Source organism: Battus philenor, unplaced genomic scaffold (assembly GCF_028537555.1).
Source record: "Battus philenor isolate CCGP_79_NKW_IND1 unplaced genomic scaffold, ilBatPhil1.0.hap1 SCAF_6, whole genome shotgun sequence".
NCBI lineage: Eukaryota > Metazoa > Arthropoda > Insecta > Lepidoptera > Papilionidae > Battus > Battus philenor.
Window position 1 is genome coordinate 7,601,745 of NW_027181726.1, and position 14,106 is coordinate 7,615,850.

A 14,106-nucleotide genomic window follows, 5' to 3' on the forward strand; every position below is an offset into this window, starting at 1 on the left:
GTAGATAATTTGCGGAAAATCCATTCTACTAAAGTTAGAACTCTTCCAAGAATGAATTGAATTGTGAATGAAGCCGCAAAATTAGCTTATAGTCATTATTGATAACATATACACATTACCAAATTTGAAATATTATTATATAAAATGGATACTATCAAAAGGTACAAGATAATATTAAAATAATGAACTAGTATCTAGATCTTGTAATAGGTTCGTAGCTATCTCGTAGCGGTGCGCTACGATTGCTCGCCACACTCACTTGCGGGTCACTGGCACTGCTCGGCCACTGCACTCGGCTTGCTTAGATACTTCTAACACTGTAGTTTTTTTTTCTATTACCAACATTCCCACCGAGCTGAGTTCAAACCACTTTTATATAGACTTGCAGTAATACATTTATAGAATCATGAATAGCTATGTAATTACAATCATAACGATCACAAATAACATAAAATAATTATCTTCACCAAAAGCTCATTCAGTGACTACGTTAAAAAAGTTGCCTTTTTAACGTAACAATAGTACATTAATGTATTTATATTTACATGTATACATGTAACTTTAAAATCTAATTAAAGGTTACATAGTAAATTGCGATTCTTTAATTGGGAGCACTTCATTCCTGCAATACATAAATGTGAATTTGAAGCAAAGATCGATTTAAAAATTCATTAAAAAGTTTAAACTATTTTGTGACCTGATCAACGAACACAAACGTACAAATGGTTAGTAAAAATAGTTTTTTAAATGTCATTAGCTAATTTTGTCTTAGGTAATTATGACGGGATGAGAGTATTAAACGTCGGGAATTGTGTAGGTATCAATAACAACTGCGCAAGAGCAGTTGTATCTAAAGAGCAATGAACTTACTAAATAAGCCCATTCCATCTTTACACAAACAACACTATATAAAGTTGTCATGGTTATTTTTGTAATAATCCACATATCTCTATACAGATATACATTTATGTTCAAATTCATCCAACCACAATAGCATGTTGGCCGATACATATGCGGAAAAATACTACCGTGAGTGTTTATACGTATGGTATGTAAGCCATGGTTCCATAGAAAGCAAGTTTTATTCAGCCAAGTCCCCTAAGGATTATTTTACCATAAGCAGTCATATGTCTTCTCATGTTTTTGCCTTCTCACGTTACAGGTAGGTCGTTAGTATAGCGCAAGCAATGCACATGCGACTGGTATCTAAGCGAGTGCTCTGAAATAGTCGGGACGGGATCTATTTCCCGGGCAGCTGCGCGCGTTCGTTGCCCCGACGCAGAGCGTTAGAAGTGCAACGATCTCTGCAATTATCGTCGCGCCCGCGCAACACTAAACTTGAACTGCAGGCTATGCCGTGCACCTCACCTTCACTGCTTAGAAAGCAACAACTAATGCGTTCTGCGTTTGACGCACACCGATGCGCAGCGCTCACGTCAGTAGTATGAAGTAAAAGCGAGAGCGTTATCTACTTTCAGCGATATTTATTCACTACAAATTTTAAGGCAAGGATTACAACTTCTGACCTTATATTTTTTATTTTATAAACGTTAGTAAAACTTAAATAAGCGATCTAATTTGAAATAAATAAATTCAATTTTTAATATTGCTTTCTTTAAAAACAACAGAGCGTGAAACGTTATTAAATATTGTCTCCACACCACTAAGTTATCCTCTCAAAAGTAAAATATTTATACACGGGCACTGTTATGACTTGTGATCAATTGGGCTGTGGGTTAATATTTAGAGCAATTGATATTGCTGCTCTAAAGCCAACTGCAATTTTCAAAACAATAACCGCCGTTACAAATACGTTACGTAAAAATACTCTGCATTATCAGATTTTATTTAATGTCTAGTTTTGGACGATCATTTTATCGACACATGTATCAGTTTTTAGTTTTATAGTTTACTGTTTGTGACCCAAACTTATTTAGTATTAAATAAATGGACAAATTATTTTAGAAAGCGGAGAAATATATCCATTTTTACTATTTTTGTCCGAATAAGAAAAACACGGAAAATGCCTACAATAGCTTTTCCATAAAATTAATATTTATTGGTAGATTTACACGTTTATGATATTGTAAAAATATAAATAACATAAATATACGCATATTAACAATTATGTATAAAGAGATTAATAGACAAACGTTAAAATAAATTGAAAATAAATTATGATTTATCAAAATTATAAAAAGTAATTATATTGATTCATATTTCCCCGGGGACATCTGGTGGACAATGTGTTATTAAATGACCTTCTCGAAAAACTAATTTATAGCAATTAAATGTCCACTGACCTTTTATGCATTTAAATATTGTAAATGCGCTACATCGCACCTCCTACTCTCGCGTAATACCCTGGTATCACGATGCACTGTAGTGCATTCGGTCTGCACAAAGCCCCCTTCTCTCTCCCATTACAATTTTCTTTTTAACTCTCAAAATTTAAAAAGAAGTGAAAGAAACTTATTTGTATAACAACTACAATTACTTCATTTACGATCTGTGATTTAAATTAACCAATGCTATTTGTACTCAAAAAGCTACAAAAATAGAGTTTAAACACCACAATCTGATTATGTTAAATATGACAATAAATTTAAATATAAATTTGTACACAGTTAGCTTCTACAATGTAGGTAATAAATGTATATTTTTAATGGTATCATGTTTTACATTACATAGATTTCAATATAAATTAGTTAGTTTCAAAGGCTGGCTGGCAGCTGACCTTTTGTCAAATGTATGGACAGTTAGTTACTGTTAATTTCACGCCAAACTACCAGGCGAGCTGAAACGATGTGGAGATTGCACGAAAGGAAAAGGCGTTGCATTCGTATGCAATTAGATGGACCTACAGATATGTACGAGTGCAAAAGAGATGGCAACTACCTTGCGCGTGTGTTAATAGCAATGTCATCCGTGTGTGTATTTATAGCAAGAAACACTTCTATTGCTCACGAACTTCGTTGTTGTGAACTCGTTTTTAAAATAATATTTTATCCAATTAACCAATTTATATAGATAACGTACATACACTAATTCTCAAAAAATTAAATAGCTTCTTTTTTTAATTTTCAACGAAAGTTTTAAAAACTTTGAATTATGCGACTTAATACTCAACTAATTCACACGATAAAGAAATTACAGACAGTAATTATCCCAAATGTTGCAGACAAGCAGCATCGGAATGCCGTTACTTTTATCAGAAGTTATGTAGACATATAAAGACTAAACCATATACTATTTCATTTTATACATCGATATCTAAGTATCAAAATATTTTTAAAAGTTAAGAAAAACTATAATAACAGTTAATTTTGCGCACAAATTTAATGTTTACGCTTGATATTACACACATTTATGCAATGACCCGTTGGCCGCCAGAACGGCCGAAGCGCGTCGTGACGGACGTAGGTCGTCAGGGAGTCACCGCCCGGACACCACTTCGCTTAGCTAGTGCTCTGGTACAGAAGGTTTGTCTACCATATAACCCCTTTTTTCGATTTTTTTCATTTTATTTATTAATATAACAGGAAAAATAGTTACCTTCATAGTCGTATTGTGTCTGTTGTAATGTATTTTCTTTAAATTAAATTTATTTCGCTAAAATATTTAATAATTCATTAAGCAAAATAAGCGGGTTCATCGACCACAGTGTTTCTGTTGTTTATCTTTTAAAATGTATTTTTGTTTATTTATTTATGCAGACATGTTCTATAATTTTAACCATAAAAAATTATTAACAACAATGCTAACAATAATATTTAATAACCTTTCATTACAATCTTTTCAGGTCCATAATTAATTATTATTTTAATTAGTAAATATTTTGGGAAATGAGTCTCTCACAAAAAACGTATGTAGGTATTGGATACAGTATCGTAATGTAACGAGTGTGTTGTATATGATTCATTAAATAAGCATTTAACATAGTTTGTTTCTAAACCATTTGTGTACACGTACCGATATATACGATGAGAATTAAATTATCTCAATAAAAAACTGAGGTGTCAAACTTAATAATAACTAACCTTATAATAAATATTATTCAGAGAACTTCTATCGATTTCAGAGCGGCAATCAAGCTAAAACAACTCGCAAGATCCGGATTTTTGGATGATCGTAATTTTCACTTTTTATTATTTTTATATAATTTGCCAATCGATCTTCCCTTAAACATTTAACTTATTATTTATAACATTTTTGGCCTTATTATCTTGTTTTTAAATTTTAAATGCATAAAAGAGTAAAGGAATTTTATTATGCTTATCCTTCTGTCGTCGAATCATTAAAATAGGCGGCTTCAAAAGTAAAGTATATAGATTAATATTATGATCACATTAAAATGCTAGGATGATTACTGGTCGCAGTTTATAATGTAAATCATTTTAAACGATGCCCATGTCAAGGGAATTTAAACTTGTACTCTTGGGAAGTTTTTCTTTTTTCTCGGCGCCATAACATTTTTCCTGGGAACGATACTTTGATAATAACTACTTCTGACTTGTGTTCATTAGATGGTGGGGTCTTTGATTCACAGTTATAGATTCCCAAAAATAATCTCATAAATCCGGTCAGTTGTAATTGTAATTATTAATATTACTTAATGTAATTGGCCTGTTTAGGGTGTTTCTTTATAGTTTCTTTATTGGATTTTCTTGGATTACGTTGTTATCATGAAGATGTTCTCTCGAAAAGCTCTTTCATCTGTATGCATCAAATCAAACTACCACTAAACGGAAGTAATGTTTTGGAAGTTATGCTTTGTTGGTCTTCTTGCATAAGTATAATATACAAAATTTTCAGCCATGTTTAATATCCTGTAGCTTCCATGCTTGCTATTTGGCCGTGACGAGGCCACACCTACTGTGAACATTACAATTAAATAAATTCAAAACGATAATAAACTTAAAAATATATTTTATTTGTTAACGTCAAGCGGTACTAAAGCGTCTATAACATAAAAATAGTATAAATTATTTGAAAACAATACGTGGAAATAAAACCTCAAATGTATGACAATGTCAAATGAAAATACTGCCTCGGAATAATCCGTTAAAAGTGTACATCTAGTTTTAAAATTGAAGTTGACGATAGAAGCAGTAGTGACATTTCCGGGTGCATCCCGGGCCGGCATCGATCGGCCGTGACCATGGTAACGCGCCGTTCCGTGCGTGGGTCAGGGGCGAGATCACTCGCTCTATATCAAGCGATAATACTACGCCTGTATACAACTACCGCGGTTCGATATCTGAACTACGTTATTGCTGCCGTACTAGTTCATAGACCATTTTGACTTGAAGCGATTCTTAGGTGTTCCAATTCCAAATGCCAGATAAGTACACCTTTTGAAACATTGTTCTCTTTCTAGACGTCATTTTATTTTTTTGTTTACAATTCAAACACTTGTTTATTTATAAACATTATTTAATATACACAAACAAATACTTCCGTAAAGATATTAATTTTAGAATAGTTTTATTTGACTTACCATAGTAAAGAAGCTGAGACATCTGGATAGAATTACAAATAATAGACAAAAAAAATATGGTGATTTTTAATAAGGCCTCCGGAAAATTGTGTGAAATTTGCTTAATAATGGTATTCTGCTTTGAATCGACCTACTGTAAAGGCATAATACAGGTTAGATATATTAGAATCTGTCGTGCATTAACTAAAGATTGTTTGACTAGTACTTTACGGTGTCAAAATAGAACAAGGAACGGTCGTTGGGCCGATGAAATAAACCTATTTCTTTTTACTTTTAACTAAATTTATGAAGTTCATAGTTATGTGCCGTAACTATACAACCGATTTCTTATCAATGACCTTGAGTAAATACGCCGTCAGCAAACATGCAAATGGAAAAAAATCGTTTTAATATTTTAGGCTGCTTATTTAATGTTAACTAGAATAACGATATGTACAAGGTATTTTTAATTAAAAATTACTAAATTTTATTATTTATTCTTTGTACGATTTGTATATTTGACATTTATGAATTCAAAAGCTAATGTGTAATAGTAATATGCATATATTAGCGCGTATAAGATTTGTTTTGTTTACCTGATGGTACGTGTTTGCGAAAAATTATGTTTCATTACTCAAAAGCAATGCGTAGTGACCGTGAGAGCAATAGACGTTAATACCAACGGACCTTCGCGTGAGAGAGCAATTTGCGAAAAAAGACTACCGTGCGTAATAATCCTTCTTGTGCTTGGCGGAAATACCTTGACGGTAATCATTACAATTACAAATTCATAAATTAAGAGTTATAGACTTTGTCTCTGTCTTTTAAAACAACGTATAGTTTTAGAAATTGTTACTTGTTACGAAAAGGAGATGAAGACATTACACACAATTTATTTCTCAAGTTGATCTGAATTTGTTAAGCTGTGAAGGTTTGTTATATATGTGATGTCCATGACCTTTACTGTATTACAAGTTCAAAGGTAAGACGAGACGAGGAAATTGGGTAGGACGGAAAAAATGTAACAGGTAACTGATTATTAATTTTAATAGAAGTACAAAACAAACTACAACCTGTTTACCTAAACACAAATATATGCAGATATCCGGAATCTATCAAAACCACAGCAAACCATTCATTACGAGATAGTGCCAAGACGACTTACCATTACATGAGTATTGAAATAGTGTGTGCTCAGATGCGGTTATTTTTCCATAAATAACTTAATTGATTGTTATGAAACACTTTAAGTATAGCAAACATTGCGAATGACGCGTCGTGACCTCTGGCAAGGTTGCGGACCGACACTTCCCTGTGTATTCAATCGTTTATAGCTATGTGCGCGTACCGACATCATATTTGCACTGTTTACTTTGTAATTATTTTCGTGTATGCGGAAGTTATAAGAAAGCTTGCGGAGATTCGCGTACAGCCTGTGTGTATAACAAGCCGTTAAAGTTACGCACGCCCAATGTTACACATTAGTATCCCGTCATATAGGTTTGGGCAGTAAACCAATATCCGGGTCCTATACAGACAGGTGAACAACACTTAGTTTTTAAATTTGTATCATCATCCTAGAACCATTTTAACCCGTTGCTTTTGAGTAATTGTATTGGACAATGATAATCCTCTTATTTAAATACCGAAACGAAAACGATTATCAATGTGCGTGTTATGTATTATTTCTTTAAACATTTATACCAAGTATATGTTTGTTTCTTTACTGTCCTTAAAAGTAAACCCTTATTACAAAGATAGTGTAAAGAACCTTTTTTAACTTAATGTAATTAATAATATGTTTTGGTCTATCCTAGAAGATATATTTATAATCATCCATTGCAAGTTTTATTTAGTAAATGTAACATATTGGAAACATATTTACTGATCATATACTCTTCAGTTTACGTAAGTAAAATGTTAATGTTTTTTTTTTCCCAGAAAACATTTTTTATTACACTTTTTTGACACTTACTATTTCTTTTTATGTGAATTATTTTAATTGAAAATTTACTAAACCATTTGATGGTAAATGTAACTAGACTTGTTCCTTATAGGAAAGTTGACACTGAACATTTTTAGAGTATCAAAAATGAATCTTAATAAGGATTTATAAGTGATTTCTTGTTTTTTAATAATACACCCCTTGGCAATCTATGCGTCATTGCATCCTGTAAAACTTAAGAAAAGGTTTGCTGCTTGGACAATGTTCTTGAATATCTTCAAAACAGACGAACAAACAACTGCTATAGATAAGCAAACCCTAGTGTGCTCTGCTATTATTGTTTTCGTAGACAAATGATGCAAAATAGCTTGCCCAACCAAAGAACGAAGCTTTCATTTTTCCCTCTATTTTTATTTTTTATAAGCAATTTGTCTACAGGAAACAAAAGAAAACACTGTGAAGATTGTCTTTTGGTGCCAGACAACAGACGTTAAATGCAATAATTGAGGCAACTTTGTCAAATTTCAATTTTGTTTTACGGCACCAATCAATGTGTCGGCGTTTTGAAAGTACTATCAAAATATGAAGTATCCATTCAACATAAGGTTTCCTAATGTATAAATGACAGTGAAAATATTTTGAATTTGACTCATGTCGAAGATTGTTTAGATTTGCTGGTAACATCTGTATCAGAGTCTATAATGTGCCGCCCAAATTCAATGTTAATTTCAGTAGTCAATGACGTAGGATGCCTCTCACGGAGATCAACAAGAAAATTGATACAATCACTTGACAAACTAATTGTAAACATTAGCACGAAATGGAGCTTCTTAACCAATAGGTAACCGAAGCCTATCGTGGTTTGTTGCTGAGACCACTACGAAAAACGTAAAAATTCATGCATCAAAAATTTTCAAGTGTTAAACCTATAACGCCAATTTGTGAAAAATAATGGAAAAATTGTGTTATTTCGTTAAGAGATTATGAAGACATTTTCATTCTAGACGAGATTTTCATCTTTTGTTATTAAAATTAATCAAAACTAGATTAATGGAACATTATAAAACTGGCGAATACACATCGTTAATATAATTTGCTATTATTTGATATTGAGATTAATTGCCTTATTTGATAGTTTCTTAAACCGCTTCATCGAAAATTTATGAATTTTTGAACACAAATGCTGTATCCTTAACGTAATTTTAAAAATGATGAATCGAATCTCTCTGTATCCTAATACTATATACTAGTTGTCCTCTAATCTTATCGGTGAATAATTATTTGCTTATTTATTTGTGTTGACTTTCAAGTGTATTATTTATTATCCGGTAATCAATGTTAAGGACGCGGATATCATAATCAATTTCTTTTTTAATTTTACCCCTACCTTTTGGAGGAATGTCAATTAATGAGTATTAAAAATTAATTTACTCGTAAAAAACTATTCAACTTTAAATAACGTCATAATAAGTAATATTAATAGCTCTTATGTGTCTTCTTTTTATATCTCATACTAGTATCGTGTCAATTCATTTTAATATTGAATAAAAATTGTAAATTAACTAAAATTGACTTGGGGTAAATCGTGTACATAAACATCAACTTACAGAAACGAAAATATCTGAACATTGTGATATAAATCGCGCATTGAATGAAAATTTACAGGAAGTAATTTGCTCTTTCAGAAGGTTATGGTGATAACACTAATCGCCAATCGACTCTTGGCATACAAGCGAATTACAGTATGTACGTGTACATACACATTGTAGAACATTTTGATTTAAAAATTTACTTAAAAAAATTACTTTTAGCTTTAAATTGTTATAACATTATTGTATTAACGATATACTCTATAAACATAACATAATATAATAATTTAGACACAATAGCTTAACTTTAGATAAGAATTATTTGGTCGTGTTGTGTCCATCTGTGAATTGAGATGCAATGGAAATTTAATGATTATTTATTTATGTAATTGTGGTTCCAAAAAAACTTTAAATTTTTTTTACGTTATTGCAAATATCTGGTGACACTATACATCAAGTTAATGCAGTATACTTTATAAAAACCTTATCAAATTATAAATAAACAGAAGCTACTATCAGTTATAATCATTGATTATTAAATTTTATTTTAGCCTTCTGATCAACGAAGCTATCATAGGTCCACGTGGCTAACAGCATCAACAAAATAAACAGAAAACATATAATAATCTCTCAAGAAAAAAGACATCTTCTTTTATAAACATAACATAAACACTACTCGTTATCGCGTGACTAATTTAAAGTATTGTTAACGAATCGGCAGGCGTAGCCAAGGGTTTGCAAACAATCAGGGTGCAGGGGTCGCGCGCACCTGCGCCCGCGCCACTGACATTGTCAGATAAGATAGTGCTATTATTTTGTCACTGCTGTCGGCCCAATGTCACAGTGACCTTAATGACATCGAATGACGCGCCGTCACCACGCGTTCGTTGTACTGACCTTGCGATATTTATCTAATCTACAGTTCGCAAAAAATTTGTTAACGTGATAATTTTTAGTGTGTACACGAGAGTCTGTTTAAGGCCTTATGTATGAAGGGAACTAAATTTACAATCTGCGTTCATAATTTGATTATAATTTTTTTTGAGTATTTTAGCAGGTATTCCGAAACCTAAATATCGCTCAAGAGACATATCTCATTTTATTCACACAATTTTTCATGATAATTGAGCATAATCATTTTTATTGTTTGAATTTATTAAAAAAGGACGATCATAAAAAATAATAATACGCAATGAAATTGTGTCAAATTGTAGATTTGTTTACGTATGCTATAATTTTGTTATCAAAGATTATACAATAGCTCTATAAATATACGCAATAACTAAACATATTACATAACGCTTTGTTTAGTTAACGTAGATTATTGGATATTTTTCGTGGCCTCTCTCTTAATCCAAAAAATCTCTTAGCTGGTTAGCTAAGAGTGGTCTTGCTTAAGAGAGATGTTAAAAATAAGTTCTAAAACAATTTCTGTAATTATAAACTAAGTGCTTCTCAATGTCGTTTGATTGCGCAGCAATTAACATTATCTTATACATATAATGGGCCACTAAAAATCTGGGTAAGCTTGTGACTGTTTTAGGTGGTCGTTGTAGATCAAAAATATTTGTAAAATTGGAATGAAACTTCTGCCCAAGTTTTATTTTTGTGTGTCGTTGCGTGGACGTCCTGCGCTACGCTTGCCGGTTTTTGGTATCTGCTTCAGAGCTTTAAGACCTAGTTGCCATCCGCCCTGGGCGCTATGAGGTCCGCCCGCTACCACATACATGATAAATGTTTGGAATTATAAGTTTTATTTTTAAAAAATATCCTTTTCTTATCGTCTATTAAATAACTTTTTACATGGGCGATTTCGCGATATATAAACATTTTACGGATAATTGTTTAGCCTTTACCTGTTATTTATTTTTTGATAAACCGTATTATTTATATTAACATACAATAAATAACGAGATATAGATAGTTTTGCTTTTTATCATCAAATTTAAAATTTACCTTTAATTAGTTAAGAGGCCCGGTTATAATAAAAATGACGTCTCATTTCTTTATCAAGGCGAAAAATTATAGATAATATTATTTTTCAACTCGAGCAGTGTTTACATTAAAAGTGTATAATCGCCGCGAGAGTAATCGGAGTAATACACGACGTTGGTTAACGAATTCGACCTTCATCAGGCGTCGTCATCACCCGGAAATTGCTATGTAACTGTAAACGCTGTTACAATTTTCCGAAGCAGGAAGTGTAAATCCCCGACGGCCAAGGCGAAGTAAAATTGTATTCAATCATTACACCGTGCTATAATTATTGTAAGCGCATCATGAAGGTCATCACACGATCTAAATGTTCAATGCAGAACATATTCAAATAAAATTAAAAAACTTAATCCAATAACGTCGTCTTAAACATATAGAAGTGCCTATTTACATTTAAATAAATTAATAAAATGAAAAGCCTTTATTTACTAACAACTATTTTTATATCTTGACATCAACTTCTGATTTGTTAGGTTGTCTCTAGGCTATCTATCTCTTCCCGATAGGAGAGTCCATTAAGAATATTTATGAATATGCTTCTTTTAAATACAGCAATAATATGTAAACATAAAAAAAATAAAGTTAAATTGAAAGATACTTGTTTCATATTGAAATGTATAGAAAATGTCAATATTCAGATTATGTTATGATTATTTATATAGGTAACAAAAACATTGACTAACCTAAATCTGGAATGGAGCTGGAGGGTTCTTCAAAGGAAGGAGGTTTGTGGAGACGGGGCGCAGGAGGCGGCGGTGGCGGCGGTGGCCGCATGCACTGGATGACGGAATGTGGCGCCGGCGCCGGCAGCAGAACCGGCGCGCGGAACTCCTTGCCGGGCGGTGCCGGCAACTCCAGCCGCCTCACGCCGACCAGCTCCGTCTCGTACCCCAACTCGGGCGGTTCGCGCTTAGGCGATAACTTCGGGTAACACTGCATTGTTTACAAAGTCCTGAATACGATATTACAACACGCAAGTCCGTTTACGAGTGTCGTATCAGTTCATTTCGTGTGGCAGGCGGTAGCAGAGAGTGGCGGGACGATGTGAATGTTCGAGCGCGTGGCTTTCGGGGCGGCGCGCGCCGCTACACTCGCGGAGCCGTTCGCTCGCCGCGGCCAACTTTCTCTCACTGGCGTGTCGGCGGCCGCGGGCGGACGAAAGTGAATCTGCAGCGCCCCCGCGCGCCCTCAGGTAGTGCACCGCCGCCCGCCCAGACGACACCGCGACGGCGCTGCCTGCACCCAACCCTCTGCTTTAACCTTACCCTATGACCTCTGGAGTGCAATGATCTTCCAACACCTCCATTACTTTTTTTTTACTGTTAATCATTTATTTATTTGGAAAATTAACAACTAACGTCATCATCATCATCATCGTCATATCAGCCGATAGCCTTGAGACATATATAATATTATTATATAATATAATATTGCGGTAGATGCGGCCAGCGCAAGACCGGTCATCGAGGCAATCTTTGGGGAAGGCCAATGTCTTTTAGAATGCGGCAATCAGCTGATATGATGATAATGATGATGTTAGTTATTGATTTTCCAATAAAAATTGGGATTAGTGGTTACAAGTTTTCAAAGTTATTCAATTGAACATTGCTTACTTACATATTTTAATTATATTGTTTGCATATTATTTGCTTAAACACTTTAAATATGCAGCATACATCTTATGAAGACGTATTTATTTTAGTGTGTTCAATTTTACTTCAATTATTTTAATGGAATTTTAACTACTGTAACAAGAAAAACAATTTTTTTAAAAGATTCATTATTTCAAAATAAAATATGACCATTCTATTTTTTCACTATTCTATTTATTCTAGAAGTATCTAGAAGTATTTACGTAAAGTTTGAGGATAAAATTCTTTTCTTGTAAGAATTTTAATGTGAATACATTAGTCGATTTTTATTTTAACTTTGAATATATTTAAACATTGTTATGTTACGGTTTAACGAACGTCAAAGTATCGGTCAACATAACAATCTCATTTCTCATGAGAGTGCAGCACCGTGTAACCTTCACACAGTTCGCCGGTCTTCCGCGATTAGCGCGCAATAAATCACTGGCTTCAGTTCGCGTGGTCTCGGTTTCAAAAAGCCGCATACTGACTCAATTTTAAAATTATTACTATTAACGAGGAATAGTTTAAACAAGAATAACATTGTCGATTCCATTAGGTGTCCATAAAAAACATACATATTTAACAATAATAATAATATATAACATATATACACAACGTGTATTTTTTTCACCAAGCTTTTTTATATATATTTAAGCTGATATGAAATGATATAAGCGCACAGCAATTAATAGAACAGAAGAGAAATCTGTTCTTTAGCGAAGACCTTTTCTGAAAGGCAAGGTGAAACGATTTACCGACACTGTGCTGATATTTATGTGTATAATATTATTTATAAGAACTAACTTCTGAGTAGGCTTATTATGGAGACGGCAAAAAAACACATTTTGTTATTTATTTATCCCAATGGCATAATATTTCCATTCTTGTTTAAACTTAAATACAATTTATCGCTAGTTTATGAATGCTACTTAATATGACACAGAAAACCAAACCAATGTTTAATACTAAAAAAAGTTGATTAAAAACATTATATTCTTATTTACTTTATTGCCCGGATAAAATAGAAAGAATTTTATTTAACTTTTCAAAAACTTTTGATGGGTAAAAATTTTCAAAATGTGACTTCGAACCTTGAATCTTTTTTGATTCGCTATTTATTTATCATTTTTAATCATCAATAAAATGTTTAAATAGTTGAATTTTATTATTGAGCTTTGACAAGCTATAATAGACATTCAGCTATTCAAAAATTACTAAATACACCATATTATTTCTATGTATTATACATTTGTGACAAATTAACGAATAAATAACCGTAACGGTCACAACGGTAAAAATTATAAAGGTGTGCAAAAATAACATCTAAACATGACCCCTCAAGTCGGTCAGTGTTAATGTCGATAAAAAATAATAATATTGTTATCATTTTCGTGAGACATCGATACCGGGCGTACGATTGATTATCAGAGACCATTTGGACACGCTCGCAGATATCAACTGATT

The 14,106-nt window shown here is 32.8% G+C and overlaps 1 protein-coding gene across 1 annotated transcript in view; it reads right to left on the reverse strand.

Annotated features, from left to right (window-relative positions):
- Window positions 1-12,103, reverse strand: part of LOC137930655 (ecdysone-inducible protein E75) — a 90,776-nt gene extending 78,673 nt beyond the window's left edge. Inside the window, exon 1 of the mRNA XM_068773985.1 lies at window positions 11,692-12,103. Coding sequence (XP_068630086.1) covers window positions 11,692-11,947 — 256 coding nt within the window. The 5' untranslated portion in view covers window positions 11,948-12,103. The remainder of the gene's footprint in view (window positions 1-11,691) is intronic.
- Window positions 12,104-14,106: the final 2,003 nt, after the last annotated feature.